This window comes from Lithobates pipiens, unplaced genomic scaffold (genome assembly GCF_037356315.1).
Source record: "Lithobates pipiens isolate NorthernLeopardFrog02 unplaced genomic scaffold, aLitPip1_a1.2 Scaffold_16, whole genome shotgun sequence".
NCBI classification, from domain to species: domain Eukaryota; kingdom Metazoa; phylum Chordata; class Amphibia; order Anura; family Ranidae; genus Lithobates; species Lithobates pipiens.
The window spans coordinates 620,582,616-620,603,006 of NW_027507748.1; the positions used below are offsets into that span (position 1 = coordinate 620,582,616).

A 20,391-nucleotide genomic window follows, 5' to 3' on the forward strand; every position below is an offset into this window, starting at 1 on the left:
AAGCTCTTAACTGAACTGAACTCTGGAAGCTGTGTACAGATAAGGCAGGCAGAGGACAAATAATTAGTCACCGATACTGCCTGTCTTATTTGCATGGAGCTCCTTGCAGTTGATTCTTCCAAATGACTGCCCTACCATGCCTTCTTTTACACTGTATCTTTGTGGGGATGTGACCATCTTGTTCAAGGCAAAGCTTTGCTCCTTCATGTTAGAGCATCCGAGCATCTCTGTACTGACATTTGCAAACTTGCTAAAACTAGCACTCAGACACAGCTTTAGATCTCACACTGCAGATATACAGCTATGTCCAGGCACAGTTGCATGCCATGAAGAGCATTGATATTTTTCAGGAGGAATTCCAGACAAAAGGTAAATGTTGCAGGGTACTGCTTAGGTAAAATTCAAATTTCTAGATGTTCCCTATAACATAGCAAATCTTTATTTCATTTGCATTTATTTTTTTTAGGTTTAGGCACTTTAACCACTTAACAACTTCAGATCTACCTTGTCAATAGACGTCCTCCCCTTGTGCCCCCTGCTGTGATCACCGATCACCAATGAGACTTAGGTGATCATAGATCGGAGTAAGGGGCTGATTCCGGCCCCTCACCACATGATCAGCTGTTCACGTGATCACGTGTTCACTGTTCACGTGACCTAAACAGAAGATCGGAAATCTTTTTTTTTTCTCCTGCCGCTAGCAGCGTGAGGAGAAAAAAAAGGGTAATTGGCTTCTGTGCAAGGGACTTTGGTCCCGAAGAGGAAGAGGCGAAGCACCCTAGAGAACAAAATGGCGGTCATTGCAATATTTGTCAACCATATTTGCGCAGCAGCCTTACAAGTGCATTTTTTTGGGAAAAAATATACTTTTTTGAGTAAAACAAAAATAAGACAACAGTTAAGCTTGTTCAATTTTTTTTTCTATATTGTGAAAGATAATGTTACGCCAAGTAAATTGTCATGCTTCAAAATTGCGCCCGCTTGTGGAATGGCCACAAACATTGGCACTTAAAAATAGGCGACGTTTAAAAATTTCTACAGGTTACCAGTTTTGTTCTGTAACAGAGGAGGTCTAGAGATAGAATTAGGCTGGATTCATACTGATACTACACGACGGTCATACGACTTTCATCCTACTTTGCTCTGCAACATAAGTCCTACATCGGTCCTACATCCATCCGACTTGAATGAACAAAATATTACTTTGATCCAACTTTGCAATAGTCTGACTTGTACTTTGACCAATCAAAACAATCCCAGTGTGAGAAAAAATCCTTTTACTGCTGCTGTAATCACCATGACGGATGTCAAAAATTGGATGGTTAGGACAATAATCCTACTTTGATCCTAGTTCAGCACATTGAATATCACTGAAGTCGGATCAAAGTCAGAACAAAGTAGTGCAGGGAGCATTTTCAAAGTCGGACCGAATTGTGTCGGACCAGTTAAGACGGCTCCCATAGGGAAACATTGATTTTCACACGTCATGCGACATGAGCTCCTAACGTCGGACCGTTTGTCGCACCAGTGTGAACTCTGCCTTGTTGCTCTCTCTCGAACAATTGCAGCGATACTTCACGTGTGGTTTGAACACAGTTTTCATATGCGGGTGTGTCTTAAGTACGCGTTCGCTTCTGCGCGTCAGCTTGGGGTGACGGGGCACTTTAGAATTATAAATTTTTTATTATTTTACCTTTTTCTTTATTTGTTTACACTGTCCTTTAAAAAAAAAAAAAAAAAAAAAACTCTCACTTTTATTCCCTATTACAAGGAAAACATCCCTTGTAATAGAAAAAAAAGCATGACAGGACCTCTTAAATGTAAGCTTTGGGGTTAAAAAGACCTGAGATCTCAAATTTACACTAAAATGCAATACAAAAAAAAAAAGTAATAAAAAAAAATCCTCTTTAAGAGCATTGGGCAGAAGGGACATTTGACCTTGCTTCTGCCATCCAATACTATGGCCGAGTGGGGGTCACCTTTCCCTCACTTAGCATCCAGGCAGTGAAGGGAGCGGACGCAATCGTCTCTGCTGCTACCGACGGCTCCGGTAAGCGCACGGATACTACAGGAGCGCAGTGGGCGGGGGGGGGGGGGGGGGCTGTCAGGTGTAAGTTTTGTAGTCTAAATGTAGCTCTACATATCAGTCTATCAAGTAGTTTTACCATGTCACCGTATTATTGTAATTTTTATGATTTTTTTTTCACACAAATAGAGCATCCTTTTGGTGGCATTTAATTCACCACTGTTTTTTTTATTTTTTATTATTTGCTAAACAAACAAAAAAAGACCAAAAATTTTGAAAAGTCGTTTGGAAGGCAAAGTTCTGTAGTTTGTAACGTAGCGTACTGTGCATTACAATCTATTGAACTTTGCCTCACAAACCTCTGAACTCTGTATTCACAGTTCAGTAGTTTGCAAGCCATACTTTGCCTTACAAACTACTAAACTGTGAATGCTGAGTTCAGAAGTTTAGAAGGCAAAGTTTGATAGTTGATAACGCACAGTTCTCTACCTTACAAACTACTGAACTCTGAAATTTCTGTCACCAACAAATGCTTTGATAACAAGGGAACAAAAAAAAAACACACAATAGCGATTAGAAAAAATTTATTATAATGGAAGAATATATATATTTTTTCTTTTGTGCAAAAACAAACCAGATGAAAAATCTAATAAGAAATTGAACTAAACATGTTTGTCTTACCAAGACATTCGATCTTTGGGAGAAACAAAGAAATCTGCAAATTGATTTAGAATGCTTGTGACCCATGCAGTGGGATGCAAGTCTATAAACTGGACATCCTTTTGGGAGCACAGGTTCACAGTAGTCTCTCTTGTTTTCGACTAGAACATTATGGAGTACCCAGCAGGCCAGAAACCCTTTGATTGCATTTTCAATATCCAACTGCATGCAGGAAAGCAGTACTCACCTTTTTGCAGTATATGTGCCAAATGCACACTCCGTAACTCGATGGGCACGTCTCAGTCGATAATTAAATACGTTTTGTTTGAGACTTGGTTTGAAGTCCCTGTCCACTGTAGGGTCGCATTAAAGCGTTCCAGCCACAATTTTTTTTTTTTTAAAGCCGGCAGCTGCAAACGCTGTAGCTGCTGACTTTTACAGTGCCTTGCAAGAGTATCCAACCCCCTTGGCATTTTTCCGTGTTTTGTTGCCTCACAACCTGGAATTAACATGGATTGTTTGAGGATTTTCATCATTTAATTTGCAGAACATGCCCACAACTTTGAAGATGTTTTTTTTTTTGTAAAGCAAACATCAAATAACAGAAAAAGGTCAATGTGCCTAACTATTCACCCCCCTAAAGTCAATACTTTGTAGAGTCACCTTTGGCAGCTATCACAGGTTCAAGTCGCTTTGGGTAAGTCTCTGAGCTTACCACTGGGATTTTTGCCCATTCCTCCTGGCTCCAGCTCCTTAAAGTCGGATGGTTTGCGCTTGTGAACAACGATCTTTAAGTCTGACCACATATTTTCTATTGGATTGAGGTCTGGGCTTTGACTAGGCCATTCCAACACATTTACATGTTTCCCCTTAAACCACTCAAGTGTTGCTTTAGCAATGTGTTTGGGGTTATTGTCCTTCTGGCAGGTGAAGCTTCAAATCACACACAGGTTTTGCTCAAGAATATCCCCGTATTTAGCACCATCAATCTTTCCCTCAACTCTGACCAGTTTCCTGACTGCTGTAAAACATCCTCACAGCATCATGCTGCCACCACCATGTTTCACTGTGGGGATGGCATTCTTTGGGTGATGTGATGTGTTGGGTTTGCGCCAGACATAGCATTTTCTTTGATCGCCAAAAATTTTAGTCTCATCAGACCAGAGTACCTTCCTCCATACATTTTGGGAGTCTCCCACATGCCTTTTTGCAAACTCAAAACGTGGCATTTTTTTTGCTGAGGTAATGGTTTTCTTCTGGCCACTCTGCCATAAAGCCCAACTCTGGCGCGTACGGCTTATTGTCATCCTATGTACAGATATTCCAGTCTCTGCTTTGGATCTCTACGGCTCCTCTCAGGCTACCATAGGTCTCTGTGCTCCCTCTCTGATTAATGCCCTCCTTACCCGGTCTGTGAGTTTTGGTGTGCAGCCGTCTCTTGGCAGGTTTGCTGTTGTGCTATGTTCTTTCCATTTGGTTATGATAGATTTGATGGTGCTCCTGGGATCATAAAAGATTTGGATATTTTTTTTTAATAATCTAACCCTGACTTGTACTTCTCAACAACATTGCCCCTTACTTGTTTGGAGAGTTCCTTGGTCTTCATGGTAGTGTTTGGTTAGTGATGCCTCTTGCTTAGGTGTTGCAGCCTCTGGGGCCTTTCAAACAGGTGTGTATATGTAATGACAGATCATGTGACACTTAGATGGCACACAATTATTTCACAAATTATGTGACTTTTGAAGGTAATTGGTTGCACCAGAGCTTTTTATGGGCTTCATAACAAAGGGGACAAATACATACGCACATGCCAATTATCATTTTTTTATTTCTGAAAAAATAGTTTTATGTATATATGTTTCTAATTTTACTTCACCAACTTAGACTATTGTGCTCTGATCCATCATATATAATTTAGATAAAAAAAAAAAGCATTGAACTAAAGGCTGTAATGTAACACAATAGGTAAAAAGGGGGGTGAATACTTTTGCAAGGTACTGTAATAAGGACACTTACCTTTCCAGGGAGCCTTCGTCGTCGTCCCCCCGAGGCTGATCCGTCCATCAGATAGGGTGCAGGCGCCACCATTGTAACTAAGGGAAACCGGCAGTGGAGCCTTCAGGCTTCCGGTTTCCTACTGAGTGAGTCTATTGAATGGCCCCGTTGTCTTCTGGGACATGCATGGGTCTGGAGGAAATGATCACTGGGCCGCAGCCGAACTAAGACGGAAGTACATTAAATTCTTATGAAAAGGTATGAAAGAAAAAAATATTGTTTTGCAAAATGAGGGGTGGACTTTAAGACCAAGTTGTAAAAGTGTGTGGAACTCCGCTTTAAGGCCTCATGCACACGGACGTTTTTACAGCCGCTTTTTTGAGCGTTTTTTGCAGCTTAAAAACGCCTGTCCATCTTAGTCTATGGCTTCATGCCCACCTAGGCGTTTTTGAGCTGCAAATGGCATAGGTAAAACGCGCACAAACGCTGAGTGCTATAGCCAAGAGATGTGTTTCTTTAAAAAACGCGCAAAAACGCCAATGCAAAACGCGTTTTTTAACGCCAAATTTTCCAGGCATCGGAGCTAGCTTTGCAGCCAGTTTTTTAAAACATCTGTGTGCATGAGCACTTAGTTCTCCATAGTCCAAAAGCCTTATCTGCCATGATGTCAAATGGCACACTCGACTCTGTTGTGCATGGGAGAGGCCTTCTTTGGGGAATCCAAAGATGTCCTTCATATAACGGGCATCCTATTGCAGACTGTCTAAAGATTCTTGCATCACCCTGACTGCCGTAGGCTCCAACATCAACACATATGAATTTGAGGTCATATCCCAATAGGACAATCAAAAAGTATATTTTGTGATTAAAATACACTGAACATGACATGGGAGGCATATTCACCCTAATTTGTTTGCAGTAAAGGGTTCCTATGCAGTTGGGAAATGCTCTTTTCCAAAAATTCATATACAACATCTTTCCACATATTTTCTGTTGGCTGAGGCATTACAACATGATTCAGCTCCTCTCACAACACCAGATTTCCCAGGTTACCTTTGCAACTGTACTCATATCCAGTAGAAAGTTGTGGTGTCCTGTTTCCAGAAACCTAGAATAGAAACATATTTTACCATGTAAAAACAAACAAACAAGAAAAAATAAATTACCAAATGCCCCAAAAAATAACAAAAATGAAAACTAGTAAAGCAAATGAAAGTACATGAAAAATGACAAAGTGAAAAAAAAAAAAAATTATATTAAAAACAATAAAACAAAAACAATTAAGTTAAATGTTTTTAAAACACGTGGAAAAAAAAATTAAAGTATAACCCCACCCCCCACCAAAAAATAAACAAACATTTTTGCTTGTTCACCGTCCTTCTTTGACATAAAAACATTCCTGGTGATGTTACTCAGCTTGTGTGTTCATGCAGATGAGCTTGGGTTGTAGGCATTCAAGAAGTTCATCTAATGCCTCGTACACATGATCTCATGTTGAGGGCACGCGGCCTGGTATGTCTCAGGAGGGGGGGGGGCACTCGCTCGTCCCCACCCCCTTTCCTAACTGGCTGGGCTGCATGCTCAGATAAGGGTCTGCTATGGACTTTGGGGGGACCCCCACGCAGTTTTTTCTGTGTAGGGGTTCCACTTTAAATCCATACCAGGTGATGGGGCTAGCGAGGTGTCAATCTCGACAATGGAGGCGGCGACATTCACTTCCTTCGCTAGTCCCATCTACCTGGAGCCACGTTCAAAATGAATGGACTTTACTCCGTGTGGGGGCAAGTCCATTCATTTCAAAAGTCTGGCAGACCCCCGCCATAGTCTGCCGGAAAAGTCCGTTTGTGTGTGGGCGTGTGTGTGCCGGTCCGCTCGTTCGGAAAGTCCGGCGGACCTCCGCTGCAAAGTCTGACGGGTTGTCCGCCAGACAGTCTGATCGCGTGTACGCAGCATAAGTGGCAAAAATGTATAAAATGTTTCCAGGTAATTTTGCAGCTCTTCAACCATACATACACTACGGAGAGTTGCAGTTATTTTGGATGGCCATATAAGGTGGGAATTTGCGTTATCATTTTCGTGAGTGCTTTTTTAATGTGTTCCAAAACTCTCAGATCGATTTTATTATATGAGACATGCATTAACAATACCCCTTTTGTACTATGGTTTGTAAACCAAATATTGGATCAGCACCCTAGGGCCTTGAACTTCTACAAAAAAACAATGTCATGACTTGACTCAGCCCTTCCTTTTCTGAGCTGGCCGCTCAGCTGTCAGCTAATTGCCAGCTTCTATATCTCCACAGTGACTCACCTGTTGATGTTATCCTGCTCTTCAGTCTTGCTTACTTGACCACTAGGCGTCTGCGCTATAGCCAAAAGATGGCTACAGCGCAGACTCCAACTGCAAAATGAGATCCACCAGTACTTCAGGTGTGATCAATGTTTTATGATTTGTACCACAGCTTGTAGACTCTCTAACTTTCACAAAGACCAAATTACATACACTAATTTGGGTTATTTTTACCAAAGATATGTAGCAGTATAAATTGTGGCCAAAATGTATGAAGAAAAATGAATAATTTGCTAAATTTTAGCACAAACTGAGAAAAATCCCTTTTTTTTCCAAATTTTCTGTCTTTTTTTCATTTATAGTTCAAAAAATAAGAAAAACAGAGGTGATCAAATACCACCAAAAGAAAGCTCTATTTGTATGAAAAAAAAGGACAAAAAAAATCATTTGGGTACAGTATTACATGATTGAGTTGTTGTCCTTAAAGAGGAAGTAAACCCTGATGAGTTTACTTCCTCTTTGATTCCCTGCAAAGGTAAAGCATAATGGACTACTATGCATTGCATAGTAGCCCATTATGTGTCACTTACCTGACACAGGAGCCAGCGAAGTCACCTCTGTCCCCTGTAATCCGCCGCATCCATCTTCTCGGTGGGTCTCGCTGCTCCGCCGCTGTCATTTGGCGAAGCCACAATGACGTCACTCCCGCACATGCGCACGGGAGCCGCCACTTGCGGCATATTGCTGTTGACCGCGGCGAGCTCAGTGTGCCTGCGTGTTGCTGGCTACGGCGCATGCGCCGTAGACGGCGGTGCCTGTCTTTCGGCAAATATCTCCTAAACCGTGTAGGTTTAGGAGATATTTCTTGGACCTACAGGTAAGCCTTAATCTAGGCTTACCTGTAGGTCAAAGTGTGTTGTAAGGGTTTACAACCACTTTAAAAGTGTGAGAGCACTGAAAGCTGAAAATTGGTCTGGTTACGAGGGGGGTTTAAAGAGGAAGTAAACCCTGATGGGTTTACTTCCTCTTTGTTTCCCTGCAAAGGTAAAGCATAATGGGCTACTATGCATTGCATAGTAGCCCATTATGTGTCACTTACCTGACACAGGAGCCTGCGATGTCACTGCTGTCCCCTCTTCCACAAAGCGTCCATCTTCCTTTCGGTATCGCTGCTCCGGCGATGTGAGTGGACGGAGCTGACGTCACTCCGATGCATGCGTGTGGGAGCTGTCAGTGATGGCATGTTAGCCTTCACTAACGGCATGCTCAGTGCGCTTGTGCCGTTGTCTACAGCACGCATGCATCGTAGACATCGGTGCCCGGTTTTTGTAAAGTATCTCAGCCGTGTAGGTTAAGGAGATATTTATTGCACCTACAGGTAAGCCTTAATCTAGGCTTACCTGTAGGTTAAAGTGATCCAAGAGGGTTTACAACCACTTTAAGTGCTCAGTTAAATGGTTAAGCCATCCAGCCCAGAAGATCTCTGCCTTTGCCTTGATCAACATCACAGAAACTTTCTCCCGCGCTCCTGTTAAAGACTTGCTTGGCTGACATTCCTTCTGGCTCCAGATCCTGCTTGCTGTTCCACTACGCTGATTCCTGACTCCCTGACTTTCTGGCTTATCTGACTGTCCTTTCCGATTACCATACTTTGGCTATGTTTTGACTACGTTTGTTCTATTTACTTTTATTATTAAACGAGTGTAAATTTAATTGTACTTCTCTCTGTTTAATTCGTGGTTTCTGACACCCAATGAAAGAAAAGGCCGTACTTTGCAATCATATCAAAAATCACTTCAATAATCCTGAAACAAAAATGAATACACGCTTATCATAAAATCTATGTAAGAACTCTCCAATTGTGGAGTGGGTAATTATATGCAGATTTACAAATTATGTAGTCGTAAACAAGACTCCTTCACATATACAGCATCTAAAAATGTTACACTAAAATTATGCAGACAATTAACTTTAGCAAAGGAAAAAAAAATTCTGATACACAGGCTCTCAATCTTTCCTGAGATTGCTGTGATTTAGTCATGATCTATAAAAATATTGCTGCCTGGAAATAATAATTCTGTATTAAAATTACCTTGAATACGTGCATGCAGATATCCCAATGTGGCCCTACTACTACCACACATGTCCAGAGAGAGGGCTTACCATCTTAAAGTATTCATACACAGAATGTTTAAGGTTATTAAAGAAGTCTGGTTTGTTATCTGTCTTATCTCCTGTTCTCCTGATGTGGCCACCTAGATGTGACAAAACTGGTTGGGATGCCTAGCTGGGAGACACTCAATGTGGTTAGGCTAAGTACCCCTCATGGACTGCCATTTGTTTTGTATATTTAATTTCATGATCTGTACAGGCTGATTAGAATGTAGAAATCTGCTTTTATAGATACCCCAAATTAACTGCCATTACAATTTTGTATATCTGATTTTGAAAGCTCTGTAGCTTGTCTCCTTCTCACCAAGCTTCTTGCTGATAGTCTTGTAGCCCATTCCAGCCTTGTGCAGGTCTCCAATCTTGTCCCTGATGTCCTTTGATGGCTCTTTGGTCTTGCCCATGATGGTGAGGTTTGAATAGAAGAAAGATCCTGTGGACAGGTGTGGGCATGATGAGTTGTTTCGTTAGGAGCACCATCTTAAATTGACAAGACTAAAATGTGTACCACATGAGCACATACTGTAGCCAATCTGTGGGAGCCAGAATTATTGTTGGTTGGTAGGGAATTAAATACTTATTTTACTCACTGAACTACGACACAATTTATATTTGTATCATGTGGGTTTTTTTTTTCTGGATTTTTGGTTGATAGTCTGTCTCTATCATTTAAAATACACATATGATAAAAATGAAAGACCCTTAATTTCTTTGCCCACTTACAAAATCTGCAGGGGGTCAAATAATTATTTTCCCAACTGTGTATATATAGTGGAATTTATGCAACTATAAACGCTATACTGATAATGGAGATAATCAGTGACTTATAGTGAGACTGTGATAATGTGGTCAGTAATCTGGCGCTAATAGACACTGGCTGGGAGGGACACCAAAGCCGGCCATAGATGGATCAAATCTCAGCCGTTTCAGCAGGGACCGGCTGAGATTAGATCCATCTATGGGCAGGCTGATTGTACCCAAGTTGAGCAATCGATTGCCTTGGGTACAGCCAACATGTCGGATTTTTAGCATGTAAATATTGCCAGTGGCTATAACCACTATCAGTCATCACTGTTTTCTCCAGGCGGGGACAGCTCCCTGCATCCCCCCCCGCTGGGAGAACACAATAGCTATGACTGTTGTGATGGAGGAGTTAAATGATTCTCTTTTCTGCAGCCTGTGGTTGCAGGAAATAAAATTGCATAATGTATGGCCTGCCCTAACTTTGCTAGTGACATGAATACAGTGATCAGATATAATACTATACTAATGACACTGGCTAGAAAGGGGTTAAAGTGGTTGTAAACCCTTACAACACACTTTGACCTACAGGTAAGCCTAGATTAAGGCTTACATGTAGGTCCAAGAAATATCTCCTAAACCTACACGGTTTAGGAGATATTTGCCCGAAGTCAGGCACCGCTGTCTACGACGCATGCGCCTTAGACAGCGGCGCGCAGGCGCACTGAGCGCGGCATCGTCAACGACGAAGATACCACGCGTATTGGCTCCCGTGCGCATGCACGGGAGTAACGTCATCGCGGCTTCACCGAATGACAGAGGCGGAGCTGCGAGACCCCACCGAGAAGATGGATGCACTGGACTACAGGGGACAGAGGTGACTTCGCTGGCTCCTGTGTCAGGTAAGTGACACATAATGGACTACTATGCGATGCATAGTAGTCCATTATGCTTTGCCTTTGCAGGGAATGAAAGAGGAAGTAACCCCATCAGGTTTTACTTCCTCTTTAAACATGTGCAATGTGTATACTGTATGCTGTTTTTTTTCTTCCTGCTTTTCAAGGAGGAGAAACAGCTGGATTGCTGTTCTGTGTATTTGTAAACACAGAGCTCTGTGCTGTGATAGAACCTGAGAGAAGTTTTAACCCTCCCACATTTTATCACCTAAGAAAAATGGCTTTAGATGCCCTTTAAATATCATTTACAGAAATCTTCTTGTGAAAATTGTATACTTTAGGACCCATTATCATGCCATGATAATTTACAATACAGTTACATTAAATAAACATTAATGTGAACAGACCTCTCTTCTGTATCTGAATCACTCTAATCTTCATGTAGATTGTTCATTATTGCTATATACAGATTTGCATAAAATGTTTTTTTTTTTTGTATTTTCTTACAGAAAAATGAAAAAGGTGGGTTGCCTACTCAAATTCCATTAGGTAAGATATTCAGTGTTTAATCGTTATTTTTGACACATGATGGGAAATGTAGAAATATTGCTTGTCTTCTGGTAATCGTTGTCTAATTGGAGTAATGTATGAAAAGTATGTTTTATGAATAATCTCCTATTGACCTTCAGTTATACTATGATAGGGATAACAAAAATCAGACAGGTTAATTTGATATTTTTTATCTAATCTGCATAAACTGTGCTGCCAGACGATGTACATATGTTCTCAGAACATTGAGTTTGTATCATCTACTTACCCTTCATTTTGCAACAAATGGGGGATTGCCTTCTCTATGGTGGACAGGTTAAAAAAGCCACAGGCATTTTAAAACCACATGAGTGCCACCTTTTACCATGGTTGAGTAGTGAAGCGCAGGAGAACCCTGCTCTCTTCTAATTTCAGTACTGGAGTAATGTTGGCAACAATAAAAAGACTTTTAGGGCTTGTTTACACTTTCTTCAAAATGTGCCATTTTGACACACTTTTTTAAAGTGCCACTAAACCCACATCATTAAAAAAAAAACTATCAATAAATGGTGTATTACATTCTGTTTATATTCACTCAGGCACTATGAAATTTGTTTTCTGTATTCTGTGTTACATAGTAGGTGAGGTTGAAAAAAGAGACAAGTCCTTCAAGTCCAACCCATGTGTGTGATTATATGTCAGGATTACATTGTATATCCCTGTATGTTGTGGTCGTTCAGGTGCTTATTCAACCACTTGCTTACTGGGCACTTAAACCCCCCTCAGTCCCAGACCAATTTTCAGCTTTCAGCGCTGATGCACTTTGAATGACAATTGCGCAGGCATACAACACTGTACCCAAATTAAATTTTTATCATTTTTTTCCCACAAATAGAGCTTACTTTTGGTGGTATTTAGTTACAGATCGGAGTTTTATTTTTTGCTAAACAAACAAAAAAAGATGCAAAAAAAAAAAATCATGTTTAATAGTTTGTTATAAAATTTTGCAAACGGGTCATTTTTCTCCTTCATTGAAGTGCGCTGATTAGGCGGCACTGATGGGCTGCACTGGTGGGCACTGATGGGCTGCATTGGTGGGCACTGATGGGCTGCATTGGTGGGCACTGATGGGCTGCATTGGTGGGCACTGATGGGCTGCATTGGTGGGCACTGATAGGCTGCATTGGTGGGCACTGATAGGCTGCACTGGTGGGCACTGATAGGCTGCACTGGTGGGCACTGATAGGCATAGTTAAGGCGGCACTAATAGGCACAGATAAGGCGGCACCGATGGGCACAGATAAGGCGGCACTGATGGGCAAAGATGGGCACAGATAAGATGGCACGGATGGGTTGCACAGATGGGTGGCACGGATGGGTGGCACGGATGGGCACTGATAGGTACCACTGATAGATGGGACTGATGGGCACTGATAGGTGGCACTGATAGGTGGCTCTGATAGGTGGCACTGCTGGGCACTGATGGGCGGCACTGCTGGGCACTGGTAGATGACACTGATGGGCACGGATAAGTGGCACTGGGGTGCAGCACCTTTGAGGCAGATTGTGGGTACTGCTGGGTGGCACTGTGGGCACTGCTGGGTGGCACTGTGGACACTGCTGGGTGGCACTGTGGGCACTGCTGGGTGGCACTGACGGGGGGCACTTACTTTTTAGACATGTGGCACTGCAGGGGGCAGGTGGGCACTGGCAGGGGGCAGGTGGGCACTAGCAGGGCTGGCCGTGATCGGGACTGATGTCCCGATCACGGCTGCCGGTGATCGGCTTTTTTTTTCTCCTCGCGCTGACAGCGCGAGGAGGAATAATAGCCGATTACCGGCTTCGTTATATCACATGATCAGCTGTCATTGGCTGACAGCTGATCACGTGATAAGGGGTCGGGATCAACCCCTTGCACGGATCGGTGATCAGGCGAGTCTCATGGACTCGCCGATCACAGAGCGCGCCGCGTGCGCCCCTCAGGGGGCGCGCAGGCCGCTTGTGCACGGGACGACGTCAATAGACGTAGTCCCGGAAAAAGAGATCCGCGCTGTAGCCGTCATTTGGCTATAGCGCGGATCTCAAGTGGTTAATAGTTTCTTGAAAATATCAATGCTCCCCGCTGAGACCACCTCCTGTGGAAGGGAATTCCACATCCTTGCCGCTCTTACAATAAAAAACCCTCTACATAGTTTAAGGTTAAACCTCTTTTCTTCTCATTTTAATGAGTGGCCACAAGTCTTGTTAAACTCCCTTCCACAAAAAAGTTTTATCCCTATTGTGGGTCTCAAGGTTCTCTTCTCCAGAGAGAATACGTTCAGCGCTTGCAACCTTTCCTCATAACTAATATCCTCCAGACCCTTTATTAGCTTTGTTGCCCTTTGTACGCGTTCCATTTTCAGTACATCCTTCCTGAGGACTGGTGCCCAGAACTGGACATCGTACTCCAGGTGCGGCCGGACCAGAGTCTTGTAGATCGGGAGAATTATCGTTTTATCTCTGGAGTTGATCCCCTTTTTAATGCATGCCAATATACTGTACTGTTTGCTTTGTTAGCAGCAGCTTGGCATTGCATGCTATTGCGGTGTCTATCATCTACTAGGACCCGAGGTCCTTTTCCATCCTAGATTCCCCCAGAGGTTCTCCCCCCAGTGCATAGATTGCATTCCTATTTTTGCCACCCAAATGCATTATTTTACATTTTTCATTGTTGCTCCTGCTGCTCTCTCTTTTCTCCTTCTGTCCATGTCCCCAATTCGGCTAGAGATTTTGCAGCTGTGGTGGCAACACTGCACATGCTCAGTGAGTTTGTATACTGACCATTTCCTCCCTATCACATCTGAGCAGCCCATGTGGTAATGAGTCGCACAAGTAGGTGTATACCAAGTGGTAAATGAAAACCCACTCCCCCTCTCCTCCTCCTCCATGCCCACAAACCAGCTAAACACAATGGGGGGCTGGATATTACATATAGATTATTGAAGGAATCACCCCCTCTTATTCTAGGACACAGGCTGGGTGGGATGTGACACAGCCTGTGACTGGCAGAAATCCACAGTCCAGTTGGCACCAAAATAAGGCGCATTGAAAAAGCATTCATAGCCCTTGAAATTTTTCATATTTTGTCATGTTACAACCAAAACCTGTAAATTTATTTTATTGGGATTTTATGTGATATACCAACACAAAGTTGTGCATAATTGTGAAGTGTAAGGAAAATGATAAATGGTTATCAAAATCTTCATCAATGATGGCCATCAGTGCTGCACCCATCAGTGCTGTCTATCAATGTTGCGCCTATAAGTGCCACCTATCAGTGCCCACTAGTGCCACGTATCAGTGCCTATCAGTGCAGCCCTATCAGCGTACATCAATAAAGAAGTAAAATTACAGCTTTTTTAAATTTTATAACAAACAATGAAACATTTTTAGTTTTTTTTTTTTTCCAAATTTTCTTTCTTTCTTTTTTATTTTATTTTTTTTATTTTTATTTTTTACAAAAAATAAAAAAAACAAGCAGTGATTACATACTACCAAAAGAAAACTCTATTTGTGTGAAAACATTTATAAAAATATAATTTGGGTACAGTGTTGTATGACCGCGCAATTGTCATTCAAAAAGTGACACCGTTGAAAGCTGATAATTGGCCTGGGCAGGAAGAGGGTTTAAGTGCCAAGCAAGGCCCCTTTCACACTACTGTGACTTCAAAATTGTGCAATTTTGCGGCCGCAATTTTGAGGTGATTTTGCTGCGATTTCAGGGAATGCCTGTGTAAATTAAACCTTAACTCCCATCAAAGTCCAACCAAAGTAGTACAGGGTCTACTTTGAAGTCACACAGATATGAATGATACTCATTGGAAATCATGGGGTATGACTTGTCATGTGACTTTGCAGCCCCAAGTCGCACAAGTAGGAAAGTGGCCTGAGCAAGTGGTTAAAAAATAATTTAACATTTGTTTTTAATTGGTCACTATTTCAACTGAAATCTATAGTTGATCACACTGTACAGAACAATATTGTGTTTGTTGAGATATTGTAATAGATAATCGCTTGTTTGCAATCATTCTTGCCTAGATTGATCACAAATCGCTATATGTATGGTCACTTTTAGCTATTACCAGTGATCCTGGCATCCCTCCCTGAACAGTGATGCCTTTTCCCGGTGACCAAGCAATTCCTCTGTTACACTTTTTTGCTTCAGATGCTAAATACATTTCATAATAAAAAAACAAATGACCCTTTTCTACTGATGGCAAGAAGCAATTTCGCTCTTAATCCTAAATGACCTGACTTCTTTTTATTCCAGAAATTGGAGAAATTGTGTTTGTGATACAGAGTCAGAGTAATTCTTTCCATGAGAAGAAAGCACAGAACCTACAAGAAAACATTCTGAAACAGGCAGCTGCAATTAGCAAGGTAGGTCTTATTTCAATCTAACTTCTAGGTGTTAAAGTGACCCCGTCACCAAAGGGTTACCTCTACTCCGTGTACACAATGTAAAAGTAGGGGCATTCCACCTAGATTTCCTGCTGTTTGGGTGATTGCCTACTCCCCTCTGCCAGAAATCAAGACTCATCAGACCAGGTTATATCTTCCAATCTTCTATTGTGGTGAGCCTGTGCGAATTGTAGCCTCAATTTCCTGTTCTTAGCTGATGGGTGGCACCCGATGTGGTCTTCTGTTGCTGTAGCCCATCTGCTTTATGGTTCGATGTGTTGTTCATTCCGAGATGGTATTTTGCATACCCTGGTTATAATGAGTGGTTATTTGAGTTACTGTTGCCTTTCTCTTATCTCCAACCAGTCTGCCAATTCTCCTCTGATATCAGGTTATTTTCGTTCACACAACTTCCGCTCACTGGATATTTTCTCTTTTTTGGACCATTCTCTGTAAACCCTAGAACTGATTGTGTGTGAAAATCCCAGTAGGTCAGCAGTTTTTAAAATACTCATACCAGCTCATCTGGCACCAACAACCATGTCACATTCAAAGTCACTTATGCACAGTTTGAACTTCAGCAAGTCTTCTTCACCATGTCTAGATGTGTAAATGCATTGAGTTGCTGCCATGTTATTGGCTGATTAGCAATTTTTTGTTACCAACCAATTGAACAGATGTACCTAATAAAGTGGACAGTGAGTGTATGTTCTTAGTCATCTCCAAGAGCTTCTAAACTCTGCACAGTTATGTTGTAGAGAAAAGGTAGGGGGAGGGGACTGTGTTCCTGTCCTGTTTCTGTTGTCCTGATACAGTAGGGTGAGTGTGCATTGTCACCACAGGCCAGAAAATATCTTATTGGCTTAATCACAGAGTAGAAAAAAAAGTATTGAAAAAGACAGATGGTTCAGCCAGCACATTTAAAGGAGACCCTTGTTCATTTTTTTAACTTTCCTTCTATTAAATCTTCTACCCTTGTTGTTTTAACTTTGGATAGTAAAACTTTTTTTTTCTGCCAGTGAATACCTTATACAGCCCACTTCCTGTTTCTTGTCGGGTAAAGACCAGGCTTATGACATCATGCACAGGAAGGGAGGGGGGTGAGTCATAAGAAGGCCAATGAGAGCTGCAGAGCTGGATGTGTGCCTCTGTGTGTCTGTATACATCCAGGAAGCAAGCAAACAGCAGCTTCAGCTGCCCACAGTTAAAATGGCTGCAGCCAGACTCAGTGGAGGAAGATTTCTGCAGCATATTTGGCAAGTACAGAATCACAGTATATATAAAATAATATGTAAAGTGGTTGGAGGGAAGCTTTAAAATGGCAATGGTGTTTTTATTACACATTATGTGAGAAGACTGCAGTTTCTCTTTAACCACTTATGGACCACCCGGCGCAGTTTTACGCTGGTACTTTTCAACAAGTAATATCGTTGAAAATTATATACTTTTTGTTATAAAAAAAAAATCCAATAAACTCAATTTTAGTCATACATTTAGGCCAAAATGTATTGAGCCACATGTCTTTGGTAAAAAAAAATGTCAGTAAGCATATATTTATTGGTTTGCGCAAAAGTTATAGCGTCTACAAACTAGGGTACATTTTCTGGAATTTACGCAGGTTTTAGTTTATCTCATTTTATTGAGGTGCTAAAATGGCAGGGCAGTACAACCCCCCCCCCCCACCCCCCAAATGACCCCATTTTGGAAAGTAGACAGCTCAAGGAAATTGCTGAGAGGCAGGTTGATCCCGTTGAATATTTTATTTTTTTGTCACAAGTGACTGAAAATTGAAAAAATAAAATAAAATACACAAAGTTTATGCAAGTCCCCTAAAAAGGAGACAGGAGTACCAACATGACATAATAAACAAAAATATAGAGTATTTTTGCAGCTCTTGAGGTAATAAGGCCAACAGTCAAGTCTACATAAAAGTGTTTAAGCAGTAATTGGTTCCTAAACAATCCTAGTATTAGGGCACACATTACATATCTATATGCACCCATATCCGACACCATCCAGAATTCTTCCACACCAGCAGTAGGATCCATATAATCATTAGGCTATGGAAATTGGGCTATCCACCAAATCTTTAAAACTTTGTAAATTTTTTGGGCATCTCCTGCTCAGGTACGTTGCTTTATAGAATGTAATAACCTCCTCTTGTGGAAACCGATTACAGGACTCCTGCGTCCGGAGCGTCAGCTAGCTGCGCATCTCTTTACTGCAACTAAACTCACAATAGCAAGGGCCTGGAAGACTCCGGTCCTTAGCTATGAGGCTGTTAAGAACTGCATGAATGATATCATGGTGAACGAAAAACTGACGGCGATAACATCAGACACCCATGCTAAATTTCTTCGGGTCTGGCAGCCCTGGGTGGCTTATACCCGCCCATCCAGATTTGATCCGGTACTCCTCTCCCTTTGATCGTTAGATGTCTCCCCCGCTCCAGGGACCCCCCCCCGCCCCCCCTCTTCCCTTTCTATTTTTCTCCCCCCCCCTCTTTATCCCTTTTCTTTCTTTCTGCCCCCTTTCTCTCCTTTTCTTATTTCTCTATTGCTATCTCTTTTCTCATTTCTTTCCTTCTCTTATCATATCTGTCTCGCAATGCACTCAGGCTGTTCGCTGGTACCAATGCCCATTAGTAGGGTTTTCTTCTTATTCCCCTTCTGAAAACAGCCCAACTCCGTCTGTTCGCGATGTAAGAATTTTTGCTCGTTTTTTTTTTTTTTTTCTAACTGTTGTATGGTTTTCAGATATTGGCGCCTCATCACATAATTGGACTCTGTCCGTCCCTATGCCCCTTTAGCTTTGCTCTATGGGGTGTGGTTGCGTGTCGCGACCAATTTAGAAGCTTCTATGTGACTATTTTAGGCCGGACACGAGTCCACCATTGTTATGTTCCTATGCAACATTTCACATGCCTTTGTACTATTATTGGCAGCTTTATGCTTTCTTTGTATTGTCTCACTGATGTGAAATTTTTTCAATAAACCTTTGTAAAAGAATGTAATAACCTTGTTCACAAGCCCTTTCCAGTATGATAGTGAGGGTGTCATGGGTTGTTTCCAGTAGAGGATCAGTGCCTTACGCACATAAAACAGTAATAGGCTAAGCAAAGTGTGCCATGCCCTAGTGGGCTCCAGGCCCTCCATCAATGCAAGCAAGCATGTTGCCACTGTTAAAGGCACAGACACCTATGTGTCACACTACGTGTCTGTCACACGGTGCCCGACAGCAAACCATAACTTCTTGGCTACCTGACAATCCCAAACATTTGGCTAAAGTTGGCTAGTGATTGTGAGCCACACCAACATTCTGCCGATGTGCCCGGGTAAATTTTGGACAACTTTGCTGGAGTGTAATATACCCTGTGTAGGAACTTAAATTAAGTGGCCTCTAGCTGATGTCAAGTGAGTGAAAGGGATACCCCACTTATCGTCCCACTCCTCTCCTCCCAAATCTGGTACCTCCGCCACCCATTGCTCCCTGCACCTGATTGCAGAGGGTGGAGAGGCAGGGAAAAAATATTTATATAGTAGTGATAATGTTTTTTTCATGGATTTGTGGAGCCAAACTGGGAGACAAAAGCATGTTTCAGTTGGAGGTAGCAAAAGAGATATGGATTAGATGGGTCAAATTTTAATTTTAAATCTGCAAATTGTAACAACTCGCCCCCTCTAGTGACATCACTCAGCGTTTTAATGCCCTTTGAAACTTATATTATTGGATCAGGTAGAGTGAGTAAATGGGGAAAATGAGGATTCCGCCAAGGTGATAAAGCCGGTGACAGGGTAGTAGAAGCAGGCGCCAATAAGCCTTGAACACTGTCCCAGGCTTTAATGGTGGCTCGCATTGTACCGTCAGTGGAAATTTAGCCCCAGAGCCTCTGTACACGAGGAGATGCAGGCTCTCATAGTAGCCCAAAACTGCTGCTTCCAAATTCTGGCAGAGTCCCCATCATCCCCAAGAAGCCAAGCCATCTACGTGCAAAGGCTCCCTGGCCAGCCAAAAAATATTTATAAAGATCAGGAACCTTGTCCCCATGGTTCCTGAAGTGCAGTGGGGCCTTTTCTAGGAGGGGAGTTTACCCATATGAAGAATCAAACATACCATGTATCTGATGAAAAAATGAGCATGGAATCCATATGGGGGAATTGTGTAGAAAATATTAAAAAAAAGTCAGTATCTTCATTTTCAGAAGGTTTCTACATCCTAGCATTCTTCCATATCTCAGTTTTCTTTTGAGAAGATCCACCAGAGGCAGCATATTCAGACCGAAGTATTCTGCAGCCCTTGGAGATATGCAAACTCCCAAATAGGTAAACTGGGTGACCCACTGTAGTGGCAACCCAGGTACCGCCACCACCCTCGTACCAGAGTCTAGTGGGGGAGTAATTGATTTATCCAAATTGACTTTTAGGCCTGAAAATGTTGCAACATTGTCCAAAATGGTGAGGACTGCTAGAAGAGGCTTATCTTGATCCCTCAAAAACAACAGCATATCATCCACATACAGTGCCAAACATTCTTCAGTGTTCCCAACTTCCAGGGCCCAGACCTCAGGTGAAGAACAAAGCGCCACTGCTAATGGTTCAATCGTTAGTGAAAACAGGAAAGGCACCCCTACCTACCTCAAAAAAAGGG

General features: G+C 42.1%; 1 protein-coding gene across 1 annotated transcript in view; it reads left to right on the forward strand.

Annotated features, from left to right (window-relative positions):
• Positions 1 to 20,391, forward strand: part of B3GLCT (beta 3-glucosyltransferase) — an 886,903-nt gene that overhangs the window by 299,008 nt on the left and 567,504 nt on the right. Inside the window, exons 3-4 of the mRNA XM_077484097.1 lie at positions 11,286 to 11,325; positions 15,614 to 15,723. Coding sequence (XP_077340223.1) covers positions 11,286 to 11,325; positions 15,614 to 15,723 — 150 coding nt within the window. The remainder of the gene's footprint in view (positions 1 to 11,285; positions 11,326 to 15,613; positions 15,724 to 20,391) is intronic.